The sequence below is a fragment of the Rhineura floridana genome, chromosome 7 (genome assembly GCF_030035675.1).
Source record: "Rhineura floridana isolate rRhiFlo1 chromosome 7, rRhiFlo1.hap2, whole genome shotgun sequence".
NCBI classification, from domain to species: domain Eukaryota; kingdom Metazoa; phylum Chordata; class Lepidosauria; order Squamata; family Rhineuridae; genus Rhineura; species Rhineura floridana.
Genome location: NC_084486.1, coordinates 86621717 through 86641855, shown reverse-complemented (window position 1 = coordinate 86641855; position 20139 = coordinate 86621717). Strand labels below are relative to the sequence as shown.

The 20139-nt window shown below is 44.0% G+C and overlaps 1 protein-coding gene across 4 annotated transcripts in view; it reads left to right on the top strand.

Moving 5' to 3' along the window:
• KCNIP2 (potassium voltage-gated channel interacting protein 2) overlaps positions 1-4266 on the top strand; it is a 140451-nt gene extending 136185 nt beyond the window's left edge. For all 4 annotated transcript variants that reach the window (XM_061634403.1, XM_061634402.1, XM_061634401.1 and 1 more), the window contains 4 exons: positions 1911-2018; positions 2146-2250; positions 2873-2935; positions 3208-4266. In XM_061634403.1, the coding sequence (XP_061490387.1) occupies positions 1911-2018; positions 2146-2250; positions 2873-2935; positions 3208-3255 (324 nt within the window). In that variant the 3' untranslated portion in view covers positions 3256-4266. The remainder of the gene's footprint in view (positions 1-1910; positions 2019-2145; positions 2251-2872; positions 2936-3207) is intronic.
• Positions 4267-20139: the final 15873 nt, after the last annotated feature.

The following is a 20139-nucleotide window of genomic DNA, read 5'->3' as shown; positions in this document are numbered from 1 at the left end:
GCATGGAAAGACTAGAGATAGGTTCCTACTCCTACTCATAGATGGTAGGGGCAGCTTTAACAGGGGCTTTAAAGGGTGCCTACCAAGCACCCACTCACTCCCACTCCTTCACCTTCCTCCTCTGAATCTTACTGGATCCTTCCCTCCCCAGCCCTGGGAGAAAACAAGAGATCTCTTTAATGCAAAATAAACACACAGTTTGGTCAGTTTCACCCTAGCAAAGCAAAGGCTTGAAAATTTATCTATAGCAAAGACACAAGCTGCTCAGTTTCACCTTAAAGCAAAGGCATTGGCTTGAAATGTTATCAACAGCAAAGCAAGGCTGGTCAGTTTCACCTCAAAAAAGCCTTCCTTAAAAGGAGTTTCTTTCCTGGAGGATTGATTAACTGAGGTATGTATAAGACTTGTATATGCATGTTGCTGTGCAGACTGTACAAATACCGTGTCCTACAACTCCACTAATTCTAAAAAAAGTCCAACTATTTATGTAGTTTCAGTCCAGGCACCTGAGCCTTCCAATTCTGCAGGTCAGTGAGGCCACCTGCTGGAAAACAGGGGATCTGCATTTCTTAGCTATTACCACTTACCAAGCTAAAACGGGCATGCCTCTTTACTAAGCAGAGTGAGGGAAACTGGCTAATAAGACCCAACTGTCCTACTTGACAGGCCTGTCCTTAGCATGTGCGGGGCCCAGGGCAACAGCATAGTTGCCCCCCCCACATTCTTTCTCTCTTTCAAACCTCCCACCCAGAATAAGCCAGCAAGCGCTGCCTGTAAAGGCGCTGCACAGCTGATGAGCGGGCAGCAGGCAGCACAAGGAAGCCACTCAGACGGGATTCAAACCTCCTGCCTAAAATTAACTAGCTAAGCACCGCATGCACACCTGCTGAGCGGAGAGGGGAAAAACTGCTCAGGCACGCAGCCGAAGAGCGGGAGATTCCCCAAGAGCGGGAAGCGGCTGGCAAGACTGCACGGCTGAAGAGAAAAAACCCTGTCACAGCCCAGCTTCTCACCGCCAAGCGTGCCCCCCCAAAGCACGGGCCCCAGGGCAACTGCCCCGCTTCCCAGTGCCTAGGGGTGGCTCTGCTACTTGACATAAAGACATGTCTCTCTCTCAATCTAGTTAAAAGCCACAGTGGCTCTCCATCATGCCTACTAATTTTCTAAAAGTTCTGTGAATTTTCATTTGCATGTATTTATTAAATTTCTCTCCTCCCACCCACACTCCATGTGTTATTTTATTTCAGGGTTTATATCTAGGAGGCCCAGGATGGGTAGCAATGAGTTAATCAAAGTAAAATAATTATATACTTGATATTTGAAACATCTTCCTCTTATACCCTTAATCCTGACCACCAAATGGCTGCCCTAACGGAAAGAAATGTTACACTGACTCCAAACTATGCTCAGACTAGGAGTTGAGTGAACTCCAAAGGGAGTTCCACAAAAGTGGAACAGTTTAACTGAAAATGTTTTGTCATTTGTTCTTGCTGGTCCAACTGTATATGTTGTTGTCAAAAAGGAATCATAAAAGGGCAAACAGAAGGAAGGTCAGAGGGACGGCTCTTAAGCCGGGGATGGGGAACCTTCCAGATATTGTTGGTTCTGTCCCAGTTCTTATCAGCTCCACCCAGCATGGTTAATGGTATGGGATTAGGGCAGTTGTAGTCCAGCAGCATCTGGAGGGCCACCAGCTCCCCATCACTGCTCTGTGGTATTGAACTATGGGATGTTGAATAATTGTCCCCTGGGTGGGTTCTTCACTCTGGCAACTGTGAGTGGGACATGGCAGTTTGTAGTTATCAGGTCCCCTCCATATCTCTAAACCTGCAGCACTTGTTTCAGCCTTGATGGTGCTTGTGTTGTGCTTGATTTTTTTCAACCCACTTTTCTCATTTATTGCCTTGCAGGATTTTGTGGCTGGCTTGTCCATTATTTTACGTGGCTCTATAGATGATCGGCTCAATTGGGCCTTCAACCTCTATGACCTGAACAAAGATGGCTGTATCACCAAAGAGGTACATACTGTGGGAGATGGAGCCAATAGTACCAGAAGATACCGGATTCTCACTTTCTCATGAATCTTCCTTAGCCCACAATAAGAGTTTTGATTTCTGCTAGTCATCTCTTTGCTCTGATTTGCAGGAAATGCTGGACATAATGAAATCCATTTATGATATGATGGGCAAGTACACTTACCCAGCCATGCGAGAAGAAGCACCTCGCGAGCATGTGGAAAACTTCTTCCAGGTGAGCCTCAAATCAGGACATTTCCATGTCAGTATCCTACACCACTCCTAGAAAACCCTTCTCAAAGCTGGGAGTTAAGAGGGTGGGTTATTTTGGGTCAGATAAATTGGGTTCGCCCTCTTCCTAGAAGAGCCTTTCCAGCCTGGCACCCTGCAGATGTTTTAGATTCCAACTTCCTTCTTCCCTGGTCAGCATGGCCAATGATCAGGTTTGATGGACGTTGTAGTCTAAAACAACTGGAGCATGCCAGATTGAGAACTCAAGACAGGATAGAAGACTCAACACAGAGTTCTGTCAAAGCTTTAAGCTTTTCTGCCTGGCATTCTTTCTTCCTCTCTCCAGTATAGGCAACACCCCCCATTTCTTATAATTGTGATCGTAGTATTGGACATTTTTGCAGCACCAGCCCACTGCTGTTCCCCTGGATGCTTGCAAGATGGTATTAGGGAGGTAGGGGACCACATAATAGCACCAACATGTTCTTATATCAGGCCTGCCTTGGGGCTGGAGATGTTCTTGTTGACTGTGGGTGTTCCAGTGGGCTCCCATATAACTGAAGCGGTGCCTAGGAAACAGCTGCTACCTTGCCTTCAATTCTCATATCCCCGTGCTTACATTTCAGAAAATGGATCGGAACAAGGATGGTGTGGTGACAATTGAGGAATTCATTGAGTCCTGCCAGAAGGTAATATACAGTTGTCCCTGAGTACAAATCTGTGTCACCATCACACATTACAGAGGGATGTACTACTGTCAGTGGATATAGACTACTGCTATGTTCCTGTCCAGCATAAAAAGGAGTGGGGGTTGAAAAGGCCCTTTTTGTCTGAGACAGAGTTTGGGGAAGAAGAGACAAAGCTGAAGCACCCGCTTCAGTTATTAGTAACTCAGTTCTAGATCTTCTTCTCAATTTCCCTCCATATTCAAGAACTTGATTTGCCATCTTCTCTTTGGCAGGATGAAAACATCATGAGTTCCATGAAGCTCTTTGACAACGTGATCTAGCTGGAGACTCCTGGAGCCCAGACCTTCACACACACACCCAGGGCTTCTCTTTGTGGTGCATCTCTCTGAGGCATTCTTCTCTTGGCTGTATAGACAAAGCAGCCCCTTGTCCACACTGGACTGAGTGACTTTTGTGGAGACAATCCTCATGTATTTGAGATGCAACTGGGGGAAAGTCCCTGCAATGGGAACCAAGTTGGGGAGGGAGGGGGCTTTGGCTGGGTTGGACCAAGGTTCAGCAAGGGGAATAGCCTGAAACCTGCAAGCACTTTCTCTGGGCATTGAAAATAAAATGGATCAACCTGCCGCCTCTCCTAGAAAACTGCGCTGTCCTGTCACCAAGTAGCGTGTGCACCCTTTAGGACCTTCCAAATCACAACAGACCTCTGACCCTTCGCTGGGGTTTCAAGTGGGTTCCACACCACCAAACAGCAATGCAAATGCTGATTGCTAAGGTCTCACAAAGGATTTGGTGTATGTGCAATCTTACCCATTCCCTACAGGGAGGGGTCTCTATCTGATTTGCACCAAGGCTCTCATTGCAATACCCTAAGGCTTCCAGCTGGGAGAGAAATTTCCCAGTGTCAAGGTAACTTGCAGTCCTGGCACTAAACTCTGGGGGAGAGCTGCAGCAAGGAAATAAGAGGGGCAAGTGGGATTTTGCTTTGTGGTTTCTTTCCTTTGCATCTTCAACAGAGAATGGAAACTTTATGCCACATGAGAGGCAGGTACAACAGCAACCTTTAGCTTTCATTTAGAAATCAGGAGGGAAGAAGGAGTGAATCATATTGGGATTCTTATGGAGAGAAAGAACACCGAGCCTGATAACAGGATCAGAACTTTCCCCTGCATCTCCACCCCACCCCCAAAATATAAACTGCTGACAAAACGGGTAGAAGTGGAGAGAACAACTCACTGGAAACATCTAGGTGAGAATGAAATCTCAACCTTATTCTCTGTGGGCTGGGTCTCTATGTGGCCCCAGATGATGATGATTATGATGAATAAAAATTGGTTAATGATGAATAAAATTGGTTAATCAGCTCCAACAACTGGAGACCATACAGAAAGTAGATGTCAAGAGCTCAGACATCCTTCAGTGAGAAGAAACTCAGGGATCATGGGTGACAGTCTGGCATCAGTCAGGGGCAGGGTTCCATTATGTGCTTTGTTTTTAAGCTAGATGCACTGAAAGATGAAAACATGACAAAGCTCCTTGACTTAGAGTGATCATGATGAATGGAAGGGGTGGAAGAGGGCATATGTAGACAAGTAGATTAAAAAAAGACCCAAGAAGATATGGGAGGGGGGAGCTTTGATGTTTCTTCCCTGTGCCAACTATCAGTTTTTGCTGCACAGTAACCTGATGGCTTTCCTTTATCTCTATGTAATGCTATCCCCCTTTTTCTTGTATTATTACCATGGCCATTTAGGCCGTTCAGGGACAGAAACGTTGTAGGCAGCCAGCAACTGCAGAGCTTGTTTATGAAGCTCCAACAGAGTGCCAGGTTCTGAGGAGAACACATCAACACTGCTTGTGTAGAGGGCTTACAGTCCACACTGGCTGGGCAAGACAGGGATACTGTAAGGGGGCAGAGAATGATAATGTGCAGTGGGAATAGACTAGTTAGAGGAACAAGCAGGTGAAGTTTGGATGACTCAAGAAGTGCTTTGCTGAAAAAGTAGATCTTACGGAAGGCCTTAAATTAGGATAAGGAAACTATTTGATGCATGGAGACAGTGGTAGCATGGTAGAACAAAAGAAAACAGATGCTGGAACAGCTGTGCAAACTGGAGAGGCCAACAGGGAAAGTAATCAAAGACAAAGGAAGAGAAGCTATCTGGAGCACAGATAGGAAGAGCTTTAAAATAAAGACTAGAAGACTTGAAGTTGATTCCAGCATGACAAATTTAAGGGGAAGGGTAATGTGACAAAAAGGAGAGATGAGACAAGATTGGGCAGTCTGAACTGACTGAGATGTGGCATTGCAACAAGTCAAACTTAGAGGTGGCCAGAACATAGGCAAAGGCTTTGTTGGGAAATTCAAAAGAAAAGGAAGAACTAGCAAGAGGACCACTCTGATGTAGGCAAAGTATAGGGAAGAGACAAAGATTATGCCGAAGAGCTGTTGTTTCTTTTACTATACGAACAGGTAAGACTACTGCTATCTCCCAACAAAGACAGTGCGGGATGGGTGAGTGAGCCAGAGGCTGAAGAAACGGACAACACACAATCTCTAGATGGAAGAGGTGAACACCCTCTATCCTAGCCCTGCCTAGCTGCCCCTTGCAGTACACAAGCTGGTTCTACCAATGCTTTTAAATTCTATTTGCAGCCACCCTTTTATCCTAGCCTTGAACTCCTCTCAGGCTCATCTCCATAATTGTCCCTCCATTCTAACAACCAACACTAATACGTTCGATTCAATCTCAAATTATAATTTCAACTCTTGAGTAAGCACTAAGGTACTCTGCAGTCTAGAGCAAGATTCAGAGACCCACTGAAGTGACTGTCTCCATTCTGCAGGCTGCAAAGGAATTGTATAATTCAAGAGTATGTGAAGGACTGGAATGAAGCTAGAATTGGAACTGGCTGGCACAGGATATTTTAGCTATGCAAACAGACTTTCATGTGCACTGGAGCCCAGCTTTGGCTCTTTCCATTCCTGAGGCTGCCATTTCACTTCTTGCCTATCCATCATGCCAGCACCTAAGGATCCCCTCTTGTGAAGTTTAAATGTGTTTGCCATTAAGGGTCACAGTCAGGATCAAATCCTGGAGGCTGGGGATAGTTCTGCATCTACCTGGTAGTTATTTTTATTTATATTTGTATGCTGCTTGGACCACAGTTGGGATCAAATCCTAGAGGCTGGGGACAGTTCTGCATCTACCTGGTAGTTATTTTTATTTGCATTTGTATGCTGCTTAGACTGACAACCACACCATTTTTTAAAAAGTTCCTTTACCTTGACTTATACCTTCTCCTGGATGTGCCTCCAAATTATTTTAATAATCCCATTCTTGTCTAACCCTCTCCAAGCCTATACAAAACAATTTATCATTACACACATCCTCCTACCTTCTTGGAATCCCTTGTCTTCCATTAAAGGCCAGTTTCTGAACACAACACACACTTTTCCTTGCTCCTTGAACCTTATGTCTGCCATCCTCAGTCCTCATCAAGATCTTCTCCTGTCCAGCTAATCTCATAGAATAGAATCATAGAATCATAGAGTTGGAAGGGGCCTTGTAGGCCATCGAGTCCAACCCCCTGCTCACAGCAGGAAATCCACAGCTAGAGCATCTCCCGCAGATAGCTGTCCAGCCTCTGCTTGAAGACATCCAGCGAAGGGGATCCCACCACCTCCCTAGGCAGTCGGTTCCATTGCCGAACTGCCCTTACTGTCAAGAAGTTCCTTCTAATAGTTAAAACTGTTTACTAGTGTTTCTTACCCCCTGAGGCCTACAGCAGAAGCGTATAGGGAGAAGGAAGCGTCACTCCCAAACTATCCCCCATGACCACTCATAACCAGCCAAAAGAGTTTAGTGTTGCCCTGCTACCTTGTAATTACTCACAGGGCAGCCTTCAGTTAAAAAAAAAGTTACCTAATGCAGTATATGTACATCTGAAAATCACAGCATGTTCCAATTGCCATTTTGAAGCCATCTGAAATGGCCACAGTATGATAGACCACCCCTGCCCCTCATATAGAAAGTTTCCATGATGCCACTGCTAGGAATGTCTTGTGGTGGTGTGGAAACATACTACATAATAGGGAAAACCCACATTTTATGGCCATTGCATGAAGCAGACCACCAAGTGGAGGCCATGATATGTAAACTGGCCCTGTTAGCTACAGATGGATCACAGACTACAAGGTATCAACTGGCCACTAATGAGGGAGCCATCCTCCACCAAGATGAACAGATACCCAACTGCTATGCAAAGTTGACACTCCTCTTATAATAGTACCACCTCAAGGTATGTCTAAAGCAGCCCTGAGCTTCTCTTGATGGGTCTTTATGCTGGAACAATCTGCCAGGAGTAGGTGTCTCCTTATTACACTTTACTAAGAACTAGAGTTGTTCCTCAGAAACAGAGAGGACAATTCTAGAGCATTCTTCATTACAGGCAAGGTAGAAGCAGGACTGGGTGGAAACTGATGTAAAGAGAATTGGGAATTGCAATTAGTCCAGAATCAAGGCTGTCCTGCTCCCAGATACAGGCTGACCTCTGGGCTGCATTTTCTGGAAGGCCCTAGGGTATAGTTTCCCATATTCACAACTACCAAATTGAGAGGGAGCACTGATGGGTCAAACAAATGATATAAAGAGATGCTCTATACTTTGTTAGGTCAATGGCCCATCCAGTCTGATAGTGCCTGTCTTCTCTGCGTTCTTAGGCAGAATTTCCACCCCCCCATCCCTGCTACCAGAGATATTGTAATTAAAGATGAGCCTTGGAACGTCAAAATGCAGCTATGGCCCATCTCCCTGAAATGTGGATAGCCTTTGCCCCTTCTTCCTGTGTCTGATCAGATACAGCCTTAGGACCATTGGAAACTATGCTGGGGAGCTGGAAACGCCACATAATTTACCTCACCATAAACAGTGAGCTCTCTCACCAGCCCAGCCCAGATAACTCACCAAACAAGGGCTTCTATCCCCTTCTAAAGAAGTAACTCCCTATTCCAGGGGATTTTGCATTTGAGGAGTGTGTCTTAGGCTGCATACCCAACATTACTTCTAATGCAGAGTATTTGTCCTCCTGACACCCTTTAGCTAAACTGTCACATTTGCAGTAAAGATGGTCAGAGTGATAAGTTGGTGAATTTACCAATCACCACTCTTTTGATACATGTTTATGGGTAAAGTGGGAATTTCAATCTAATTAAGAGATAAGTACAGGAGCCAGGTTATTCTAAATAATGAATGTAAAGTAGGAGGACATGATCGTTTCATTTGGCATTACATTTTCTTTGTTCCTTCCTATCACGTTGGTTCTATTTAGATCATTCCCTGACTTTGCAAAGCTCCATATCCCGACCCATGTCTCACCTCCTTGCAGGTTGTTCTTTTGTTTGAAACATCTCCATCCTGTTTGTTGATACTCCTAATCTGATGGCAATTCCTATGTGGGTGGGGCTACTGTTCCCCTCTTCACCTATACGCCAGCTGCATCTTTCTACTTCTGCTCTTGCTACAATCACTCAGTCAGACCCACTGCACTAGTGGGGCATGTTGAACTCTGCTATCAGCTTTGCATTTTCAACTCTGTATATTTTGTATAATAATGAAGATGAAATATGACAATAAAACGCAACCACAATGGCTATGCACAAACACCACGGCCTCTGCTGCTGTTTGCTTTCCCCTATTCTTCTACCAGAGTGGTGCTGGACACTAAATTCAAATGGGCTGTGTGTGCTTCCCTTTCATTCTTGCTGTTACTAAGACTAGCAGGGGTTACATCTTCACATCTGCGACTCCCACTGAAACACGGAAACATCTACCTTGACTCACCTCTGTGTATCAATATGAAGTCTTCAGGGTCTTCAGTGCAAATGGGATCTGAAGTCTTTTTTCAGCATGCAGCACATTTGCTTTTGGACAACTCTACATACAACAAACGGGACCCTCCTTAAAAGTTGTTGATTGTCCAAGAATAAAACAAAGGAGAGGAGGCAATCAGCAGTATCACTAGTTAAGGAAGGGCCTGATTTAATGCCTAGTGTACCATCAGGCTCTTCAAGTTAGATGCCGCATGGTTGTTCTCAAGAGTACCTTTCCAACTCTGTAGCGCCACCAAATGCCTGATGAAACCCTTCTGTTCTCTACCTTAACACTATATGAAGGCAGAACTGCCAAGCAATTTTTCCATAAGTGCTCACACAACCTGCATCTGAAAATGACAAGAGAATCTAAAACATCCAAGCAATATCTCAGTTTCTCTTCCCAGATGAATATATTGAATTTGTTTCCTTATTATGTAAATATAAGCTAATTCACACCTATCATGTTCCTTTTTTAAGCTGGCTGGTACTAGCTATAAGCCTTTGCCCAGCTCATCAATTATGAACAATTTTGCAAGGAGAATGCAAGTTTTCAGAATGCCCAAATGGTTACTATCTCTATAGCTCAGCTCTGTGCCTAGTCCCATAACTTTCCTTTGGCAGCCTATCTGGAAACTGAGTAGTCCTAATGCCTGAGTTAAGAAGATGCCAGATAATTACATTTTCCAAGGAAGGCAAGGTATTAAAGAAAGGATATAACAACAATAATCACCTGATGAGGTTAAACTATTAATGTAATTTTGTATTGTAAAGAAAGAGAACTCATTAAATCAGCGTGAACTTGAGAAATACTGGATAAATTATATTATAGATGAGCAAAGCAGCTGTAGTGTCATCTCAGAGATTGCCACAACTAAATAAATAAATGCAAAAAAATATTGCTAACAAAAATTTGCAAGTTATGCAAACATAGTGAATCCCTTTTCCTTTCCATCACTGCCATTGCTCGGTCAATAGATATGAATATTTATTTCATGACAGTTTGTTGTTCTCTCTCTTCCTCTCCTGTGCATTCAGAGTCCTTATCTGTCTCCACAATCCCTGCAGGTGTCCTTCAGCAATTCTCTCTTTTACGAATACAACTTCCTGGTATTAGGCTCTGCTGGTTCCCCAAAACCTAATACATCGGTTGCTCTCTCTTGATGCTCCATCCATAAGCTGACAAAGAATTTTGTTTAATATGGAATTCCCCCATCCCCCCCGAAATACTTCACAGGAATATCCACAAGAACAAAAAATGCAAATACTATTGTACTATATTGATACCATTTCTGGAGTGGAGAGGTCCTAATCTAAATAGATGTGCTCCCTCCCCCCTTTCTATGAAAATGAAATGGACTGCCTTCAAGTCGATCCCGACTTATGGCTATCCTATGAATAGGGTTTTCATGGTAAGTGGTATTCAGAGGGGGTTTACCATTGCCTCCCTCTGAGGCTAGTCCTCCCCAGCTGGCTAGGGCCTGCTCAGCTTGCCACAGCTGCACAAGCCAGCCCCCTCCTTGGCCGCAACTGTGAGCTGGGGGGCAACTGGGCTCCTTGGGACTATGCAGCTTGCCCACGGCTGCACAGGTGGCAGGGCACGTAACCCCTGAGCCACTCACTGTGGGGATGATGAGACAAGAGCGGGGATTTGAATGCACAGACTCTGGACTCTCACCTAGGCTCTCCTCCCCACTGTGCTATAAGGGCCCCAAAACAACTCTATAAGCAGAATGCCCCCTGGTGAGCAACAGATGGAACAGCATCACCCCAGAGCAGTGCTTCCCAACCTGTGTGAAGCCTGTGCATGGCTTCAAGCTTTTTTTCTGTCAGAATGCTCCAGTAAGGAGTACTGGCATCTGCTCATGCTGTTGCTGCCTGCCAGCCACTTACTTAAAAAAAAAAGAGTTGGGGAGTGAAGGAAGGAGTGGTGGGGTCAACTTTGTATGCTCATGCTGCTGCCACCTGCCGACAAGCAGTGAACACCTCCTTCATCCCGTGCTGGGGCTAGCTAGAAGGAAAAACAGTAGGTGAGGAGGAGCAACAGGGATGGCCGCAAGCCAGCAGCAGGTGCCTCTATCACCCAGTGCTAAAAAAAAAAGCAAGGGAGGGAAGGAAGGAGCAGCAGAGGCATCCCCTCATACTCAGGCTGCTGTTGTTGCCGCCCAGGTGGAGCTGGTGGCTGGTGCTTCCTTTGCCCCATGGAGGAGCCTTTCTAAAGGAAGTGTGTAGCATCCCTGTCTTCTTTAAAGGGCAATACCCTGGTTTTCCAGGCCTTTACCCCCAACAGGCAACACCTTCTAACCACCACTAGGGTCACTGCCACCAAGACCTTTACTTTAGGTGCACATACACCTTAGGAATGTGAGACTGTGTATGTGAACTTTACTGTTACATTGCTATACTCCTTCTACCGAGTAACCACCATTAGGCATGGGATGATGAAAACTAAACAGATATTAATTAATATAGAATATACAGCATTAGAATATACTAACTCTTTAATCCCTACACTATTCGATCTATCTATAAATGCAATAAATAAATAAATAAATGAAGTCAGTCCCTTCAGTCTCTAACTCAAAGTCCTATTCTATATATCCCCTCAAATCCTACCACATAAACACACCCTATCTCTCTCAGATCTGAACCCCATCTTCTCATAAATCTGTTCCCTATTCCTTCATAAACTCAGCCCTATCTAACTGTCAAACTAACAAGCACTTAAATATGAACAGCCATCCCCCATTCTCTCAACAAATCACATGGAGCATCCACCAACATTCCATCTCACTCCTCCCTCTCATCACTCACTACTCATCATAGGTCCACTTTCTATGATGAGTGGACGACGCTGAAGTTGGTTCCTAGTTCCCAGTTCCCAGTTCCTTATTTGTGTGAAATTTCAGTCACTAACAAAGAAGAAAAGTTGACAGCTACAGCAACGTCAAGCCAAATTTAAAATGCCCCTGAACCCCAAAATAAATAATGGGGTACCCTGTATGATATATCACTGTAATCAGGAGACTCTCCCGGTCAAGACCGACAATAAATTTATACAATCAAAATCATCAGGATTCCGATATTATCATAAATACATAATGATGTCATAAAATCATAAATCATAAGTAACTGGGGGTACGCACCCCAAAATCTGCTCTGGGCCAGGACAAATCATATACTCCAGGAAAGGGGAGGGTGTCCCCTACAAGATGCCACTGCGTCCCGCCCGGCCCAGAGCCTCTACTGGGCACCAGGCACTCACGAGGGCATCTATGCAAAATCAAACTGGACAAAAACATGCAGAAAAAAATAAGTAACTGGGGGTACACGCCCCCAAATCTGCTCTGGGCCAGGACAAATCATATACTCCAGGAAAGGGGAGGGTGCCCCCTAAGAGATGCCACTGCGTCCCGCCCGGCCCAGAGCTTCTGCTGGGCACCAGACACTCACGAGGGCATCTATGCAAAATCAAACTGGACAAAAACATGCAGGAAAAAATAAGTAACTGGGGGTACACACCCCAAACTCTGCTCTGGGCCAGGACAAATCATATACTCCAGGAAAGGGGCGGGTGTCCCCTACGAGATGCCACTGCGTCCCGCCCGGCCCAGAGCCTCTACTGGGCACAAGGCACTCACGAGGGCATCTATGCAAAATCAAACTGGACAAAAACACGCAGAAAAAAATAAGTAACTGGGGGTACACACCCCAAACTCTGCTCTGGGCCAGGACAAATCATATACTCCAGGAAAGGGGAGGGTGTCCCCTACGAGATGCCACTGAGTCCCGTCCGGCCCAGAGCCTCTGCTGGGTGCAGGGCACATGGGAGGGCACCTATCCAAAATCAAACTGGACAAAAACTTACAGGAAAAAATAAGTAACTGGGGGTACACGCCCCAAAATCTGCTCTGGGCCAGGACAAATCTTATACCCCAGGAAAGGGGAGGGTGTCCCCTACGAGATGCCACTGAGTCCCGTCCGGCCCAGAGCTTCTGCTGGGCACCAGACACTCACGAGGGCATCTATGCAAAATCGAACAGGACAAAAACATACAGGAAAAAATAAGTAACTGGGGGTACACGCCCCAAAATCTGCTCTGGGCCAGGACAAATCTTATACCCCAGGAAAGGGGAAGGTGTCCCCTACGAGATGCCACTGAGTCCCGTCCGGCCCAGAGCTTCTGCTGGGTGCAGGGCACATGGGAGGGCATCTATCCAAAATCAAACTGGACAAAAACTTACAGGAAAAAATAAGTAACTGGGGGTACACGCCCCAAAATCTGCTCTGGGCCAGGACAAATCATACACTCCAGGAAAGGGGAGGGTGTCCTCTATAACATTCCAGTGCGTCCTGCTTAGCCCAGAGGTTGTGGAGGCCGCAGGGCGTGTATGATGGCATGTACTCACAACTAAAATGGACAAAAACATTCTCTACAAGAATCCATGGCTTCCTGACTTGTCCAGAATTTCTTGTGTGCAGAAGGAGTGGATCTGAGCAACTATACATATCCAAATGTTTAAATTAGGTAGGGGGAAAAAGGATCTGGTGGTGCCCCCCCAAAACTTTATTTGAAGTATTATATATCATTCATTCATTCATTTCATTCATTCATTCATTCGCGATCACTCGTGGCCGAGTAAGACTGTAAGGTCTTTAGCGGTGGGTCCATAAGTGACTGTAGAGGCCAATTCTGGATCCACACAGCCTCCCACAGTGAGGACATAGGTTTCCAGATGGAAGATGGTCACGATGAGGATTTGCTTGGCATGCCTTCCGCTTAGCTTGCTTGTCCCTTTTGCCCTCTACTCGTGCTTCTTCAAAGTCCATAGACCTTTGATAATGGCCGACCTCCATTTGGGACGTTTATGGGCCAAGGCTTCCCAGTTCGTAATGCATGTTACATCTTTTAAGATTACCTTTGATAACATCTTTAAACCTCTTTTGCTGTCCACTGATATTCCTTTTTCCATCCTTAAGTTGGGAGCAAAGTACCTGCTTTGGAAGACAGCGATCAGGCATTCAAACCACATGGCTGGTCCAGCGAAGCTGGGGTTGAAGGATCATTGCTTCAACACTGGTGGTCTTTGCTTCTTCCAATACGCTAACATTAGTCCGCCTATCTTCCCAAGTAATTTGCAGAATTTTCCGGAGGCAGCGTTGGTGGAATCTTTCAATAAGTTGGGAGTGGCGTTTATAGATGGTCCATGTTTCACAGGCGTACGGTAAGGTCAGTAGTACAATGGCTTTGTAAATAAGCATTTTGGTCTCCCTGCGAATATCCCAATCCTCATACACTCTACGTTTCATTTGGGAGAATGCGGCACTTGCAGAACTCAGATGATGCTGAATTTCAGCATCGATGTCAGCTTTTACAGAGAGATGGCTGCCAAGGTAAGAAAATTGATCGACATTCTCCAGCATTGCACCATTAAACTGGATTGACGGTGCTACAGAGGAATTGGTTCGCACTTGCTGATGAAGCACTTTGGGTTTTTTTATGTTAAGCGAGAGGCCAAGCTTTTCATATGCTTCTGCAAAGACATTTAGGATAGTTTGAAGATCTTCCTCTGAATGTGTGGAGACTACATTATCATCGGCATATTGAAGTTCTATGACAGAGGTTGTAATTACCTTACTTTTTGCTTTCAGCCTACTGAGATTAAAAAGCTTTCCATCTGTTCGATATGTGATTTACATGACAGTGGGAAGTTTCCCCTCAACAAGGTGTAGAATCAAGGCGATAAAAATAGCAAATAAGGTCCAAGCAATGACACATCCCTGTTTGACGCCTGATCCCACTTTGAATGGATCACTTTGAGAGCCACTGTTATCCAAAATTGTTGCCCTCGTGTCATCATGGAGGAGTCGCAAAACATTCACAAATTTATCAGGGCATCCAATTTTCAGAAGGATGGTCCAGAGGGCAGTTCAATTTACAGTATCAAAGGCCTTAGTCAGATCAATAAATGCCATATACAGAGGTCGGTTTTGCTCCCTGCATTTTTCTTGAAGCTGTTGTGCAATGAAGATCATGTCCACTGTCCGCCTGGAAGGGTGGAAACCATTTTGGGATTCAGGGAAAATGTCTTCTGAAATAGGTAGGAGGCAATTTGCAAGGATCCTTGCAAGGATTTTACCTGCGGTAGCAAGAAGAGACATACCTCAGTAGTTCCCACAATCTGTTCTATCACCCTTCTTGAAAAGAGTGATAATTATGGCATCCCTAAAGTCTTCCGGGATCTCCTCCCTCATCCAGATTTTTTCGATGAGCTTATTAAGTTGTTGTGTAAGTTCAGGCCCACCTTTTTTAAAGACTTCAGCAGGAATCCCATCAGGTCCACTAGCTTTGTTATTTTTCATTTGATTAATGGCTTTACTGACTTCATCCAAATGAGGGGATACTGCAAGCTCATCTCTAATTTGTTGTTGTGGGATTTGCGAAAAGACCTCATCAGCCACAATAGAGTTACGATTAAGGAGATCGTGGTAATGCTCTTTCCAATGCAGTGCAATAGACTCTTTGTCCTTTAGAAGTTTGGTACCATCTATTGAACGTAAGGGATTTGTACCATAATTTGTTGGTCCGTAGATGGCCTTTGTGGCATTAAAAAAGCCCCGTGCATCATGAGCATCTGCAAAATGTTGGATTTCTTGAGCTTTCTTTATCCACTGGGCGTTCTTCTCTAGTTCTTCTTTGGACCTCAGCCTTTGCACTAGCATAGATTTTTTTCTTAGCAGCACAGTTAATGTCTTTTTGCCATATCTGGAAGGCTTTCCTTTTCTTGTCAATGATATGTTCAATCTCACTATCATTCTCATCAAACCAGTCCTGATGTTTCTTAGTTTGGTATCCAATAGTTTGTTCACATGCTGCAATAATGGATGTCTTCAGTTTAATCCAGTGTTCCTCGACATTTTCAGGGAGTTCCGTCAGTAGATGTTTCTTGAGAGTTGTTTGAAAGCAAGCTCGCTTAATAGGATCTTGAAGGGCATGGGTGTTCATTTTATGCCTTGGTTTTCTTCCTTGGAGCCTACGTTGAGGAACAATATTAATGACCGTAGTGGATTGAATTAATCGGTGATCTGTCCAGCAGTCATCGGCGCTCATCATGGCCCTGGTGAGGAGTATATCACGACGATCTCTGGCACGGACAATTATGTAATCCAGGAGATGCCAGTGCTTCGACCTAGGGTGCTTCCATGATGCTTTAAATTTATATTTCTGTCGAAAGAGTGTTTGTGATAACAAGATTATGCTCTGAACATTAACTCAGAAGTAGAGTTCCATCTAGGTTGCTATTGCCAACTCCTTCTTTCCCAAAGATTTCTGGCCATAAATCAAAATCACGCCCAACTCTTGCATTGAAATCACCCAGGAGGATAATTTTGTCCTCCTTAGGTATCTCTGATAAGATGGTGTCCAGCTGGGTATAAAAATTTTCCTTGATGTCTTCATCAGCATCTAATGTTGGTGCATAAGCACTTACAATAGTTGCCTGCTGGTTTTTGGCAAGTTTTAATTAGAGAGTTGAGAGTTGTTCATTAATGCCAGTAGGAACTTCTGACAAGAGCTTCACAAGATTATTTTTAATAGCAAAGCCTACTCCATGTATTCGTCGTTCTTGTTCAGGCAGTCCTTTCCAGAAGAAGGTGTAACCACCATTTTCTTCCTTCAATTGTCCCTCTCCTGCTCTTCGAGTTTCTTGGAGTGCTGCTATGTCAATACCAAAACATCTCAACTCCCTCTCAATGATGGCAATTCTGCGTTCAGGACATTCACTATCTGTATTGTCCAGCAATGTCCGTATATTCCACGTTCCAAAGTTCATTTGTTTTTTGCGACTGCTAAGTGGTGACCCCACTGGACGTGGTAATCCAGTCAGGGAGAGAGATGAGGCAGACTATAGGGCACCTTTTCTAGCACCTTCCCCATAAGGGGTGAGCAGAGTGGATCCTGAATCGGAATGCTCAGTCATGGATACAGCTGCCGAACAACTCAACTGCCTCGGTCCTTGAGCCAGGACTACTGAGTCTGTATCCATTGCCCATGTGCCGGTCCATGACTAGCGGCTTCCGGATTTCACAGTCCTGCCCCCATTGCCATCCGCCGATCGCCATGTGACTTTTGGTTTGGTTTGGTTGGAAGACGCCTGTGCGTGAATTTGTTTTATGTGGGGAGATCAGTGCACGACGATCAACACACAATCTTGATAGAAAAAGGCTTATGGCATGGATACCACGTTGATTGGAAGTCTTTTATCTGTTGCAGCCTTCATCTGCCTTCACAGCCGTTGTAACATACACATTGTTATCCTCCGCTTGTTCTGCCGTTGAGGACTTTCTTTGATTGTTCTTTGTCTGGTTCCTCTCCCTTGACCTTACCACCATGGATGACCCCGCTGGGAGTACATGACTCCCGACGGCATCACTCACAGGTTTCATTGGAACACGCAAGCCCACTCACCACTGCAAGGTGACGATCCATACACATATTTATACAGGACAGGGTCCTCTACAAGATGGCATTGGTTCCAACCCAGGTCAGAGCTTTTTGTTCAGTTATAGCTCAGACAAGGTCATTTATCATTTCTGATTTTAGAGTGTTTTGAACTGTATTTAATTATGCATTTTATAACTTTTGTGATCCGCCTGAAACGTTTTAGTTAACTGCAGGGAATCAATCTAAACAACACCAACAACATTAATTTATGTATCAGAAGAATAGCCAAAATCTATAGGAAACATTATAAGAAACTTGGATGCCCATTCCAAATTATGATTTGGGGCACCACGAATCATAGTTCCACACATCAGGGATACTGTCTTCTATTAGATGCCATCCAAGCATAGTTTAGAGTCTCATCTATGAAATTACATCTTTATGCTTCTTGAGTGAATCTTTGTCTGGTGATCCGGCCAAGTTTCCATCTGCCATGGCACCTGATAACATAGAGTCATACTGTGAGAAGAATTGTTGTACATTTGATTTATTATATCTCTAAATAAATTACTACACATATATATTATATTTCTCCAACAGGTAAGAACCAAGTACACAAATGAACATATAAACAAGTGCAGACTTAATTTAAAAAACAAATAAGGAAGTCACATTTATCAGAACTGGTAAAACGGTAAAAAACATTTTGCTTAGAAATATATTAGAACATTTTTGCAGTTTACAAAATCAACACCATTTCACATGGGCTGGAATTAAACAATTTCACCCATTCGAAATAATCTCCTGGTTTTCAAACATCTCTGAAATAGTAGTAGATTTAGAAGAGGACCTTCTAAACTGCACATTGCACATCATCGTTATTGTTTGGTCCTTTATAGCCTCGTTGCTACAATATGACTTGGAGTACTATTTTTCTTTGTGAAGTCTTGGAACAACTCATTTGTTGCACAAACATCACCACATTTGCCCAGGGTGGCAAAAAAGTGATACCCCCCCAAGTCTTTTAAAAACATCTTAAAAACAAAAGATCTTTACAAAATCAAATACAAAACATTGAAAAACACCTTTTGAAAATTACAAAACATTGTTGAAAACATCTTGAATATAATTCCAATACAGATTCACACTGGGACAAGGTCTCTCCTTAAAAGGGTTGTTGAAAGATGGGATTTTCTTATGTTTAATTTTTGTATCGGTCTACCCTCTTACTCACCTTGTTACAGCTCAAATATTATTATTTCAAAAAGCCATTGGTATTGGCGACAGAAGGAAACATGGCAGGTTAAACAACAATGATTTCTTGAAGATGTAATTTCATAATTGACACTAAAAAGCATTCATGGATGGCATCTCAGAGAAGACACTCTTCCAGGTGCAATGTAGTATGTTTTATGGTGCCCCAAACCATCTTTTGTGATGGGCACCTCATTTCCTTATTCTTTTCCTGTACATATTTGCTATATTTTCTAATACATATATGCCCTTGTCTGTGCCATACAGATACAAGAAATTCTGAATTGGGTGGGAACCCTCTCCAGAATGCATGGGTGTATGACCTGCAGTGCCCAAAGCATGTTTGATGGTGTAATCCCACAGTTCCTTATGTATTTTTTACATAGCTTGATTATTGTTGTTGTGCATAGATGTCGATACCTGTTCCGTATGACCACAAACCATGCCAGGCAGGATGCAGTGGCATCTCGCGGAGGACACTATTCACTTTGCTCAAGTGAATGATTTTTCAAAGCCCACAGAAGATTTTGTACGATAAGGAGATTGCAGAGATTGCAGATTGCAGAGATTGCAGAGAAGCTAAATGAATTCTTTGCATCTGTCTTCACAGTGGAAGATATAGGGCAGATCCCTGAACCTGAACTAACATTTGCAGGAAGGGATTCTGAGGAACTAAGACAAATAGTGGTAACGAGAGAGGAAGTTCTAGGCTTAATGGACAATATAAAAACTGACAAATCACCGGGCCCGGATGGCATCCACCCGAGAGTTCTCAAAGAACTCAAAGGTGAAATTGCTGATCTGCTAACTAAAATATGTAACTTGTCCCTCGGGTCCTCCTCCGTGCCTGAGGACTGGAAAGTGGCAAATGTAACGCCAATCTTCAAAAAGGGATCCAGAGGGGATCCCAGAAATTACAGGCCAGTTAGCTTAACTTCTGTCCCTGGAAAACTGGTAGAAAGTATTATTAAAGCTAGATTAACTAACCACATAGAAGAACAAGCCTTGCTGAAGCAGAGCCAGCATGGCTTCTGCAAGGGAAAGTCCTGTCTCAGTAACCTATTAGAATTCTTTGAGAGTGTCAACAAGCATATAGATAGAGGTGATCCAGTGGACATAGTGTACTTAGACTTTCAAAAAGCATTTGACAAGGTACCTTACCAAAGGCTTCTGAGGAAGCTTAGCAGTCATGGAATAAGAGGAGAGGTCCTCTTGTGGATAAGGAATTGGTTAAGAAGCAGAAAGCAGAGAATAGGAATAAACGGACAGTTCTCCCAATGGAGGGCTGTAGAAAGTGGAGTCCCTCAGGGATCGGTATTGGGACCTGTACTTTTCAACTTGTTCATTAATGACCTAGAATTAGGAGTGAGCAGTGAAGTGGCCAAGTTTGCTGACGACACTAAATTGTTCAGGGTTGTTAAAACAAAAAGGGATTGCGAAGAGCTCCAAAAAGACCTCTCCAACCTGAGTGAATGGGCGGAAAAATGGCAAATGCAATTCAATATAAACAAGTGTAAAATTATGCATATTGGAGCAAAAAATCTTAATTTCACATATACGCTCATGGGGTCTGAACTGGCAGTGACCGACCAGGAGAGAGACCTCGGGGTTGTAGTGGACAGCACGATGAAAATG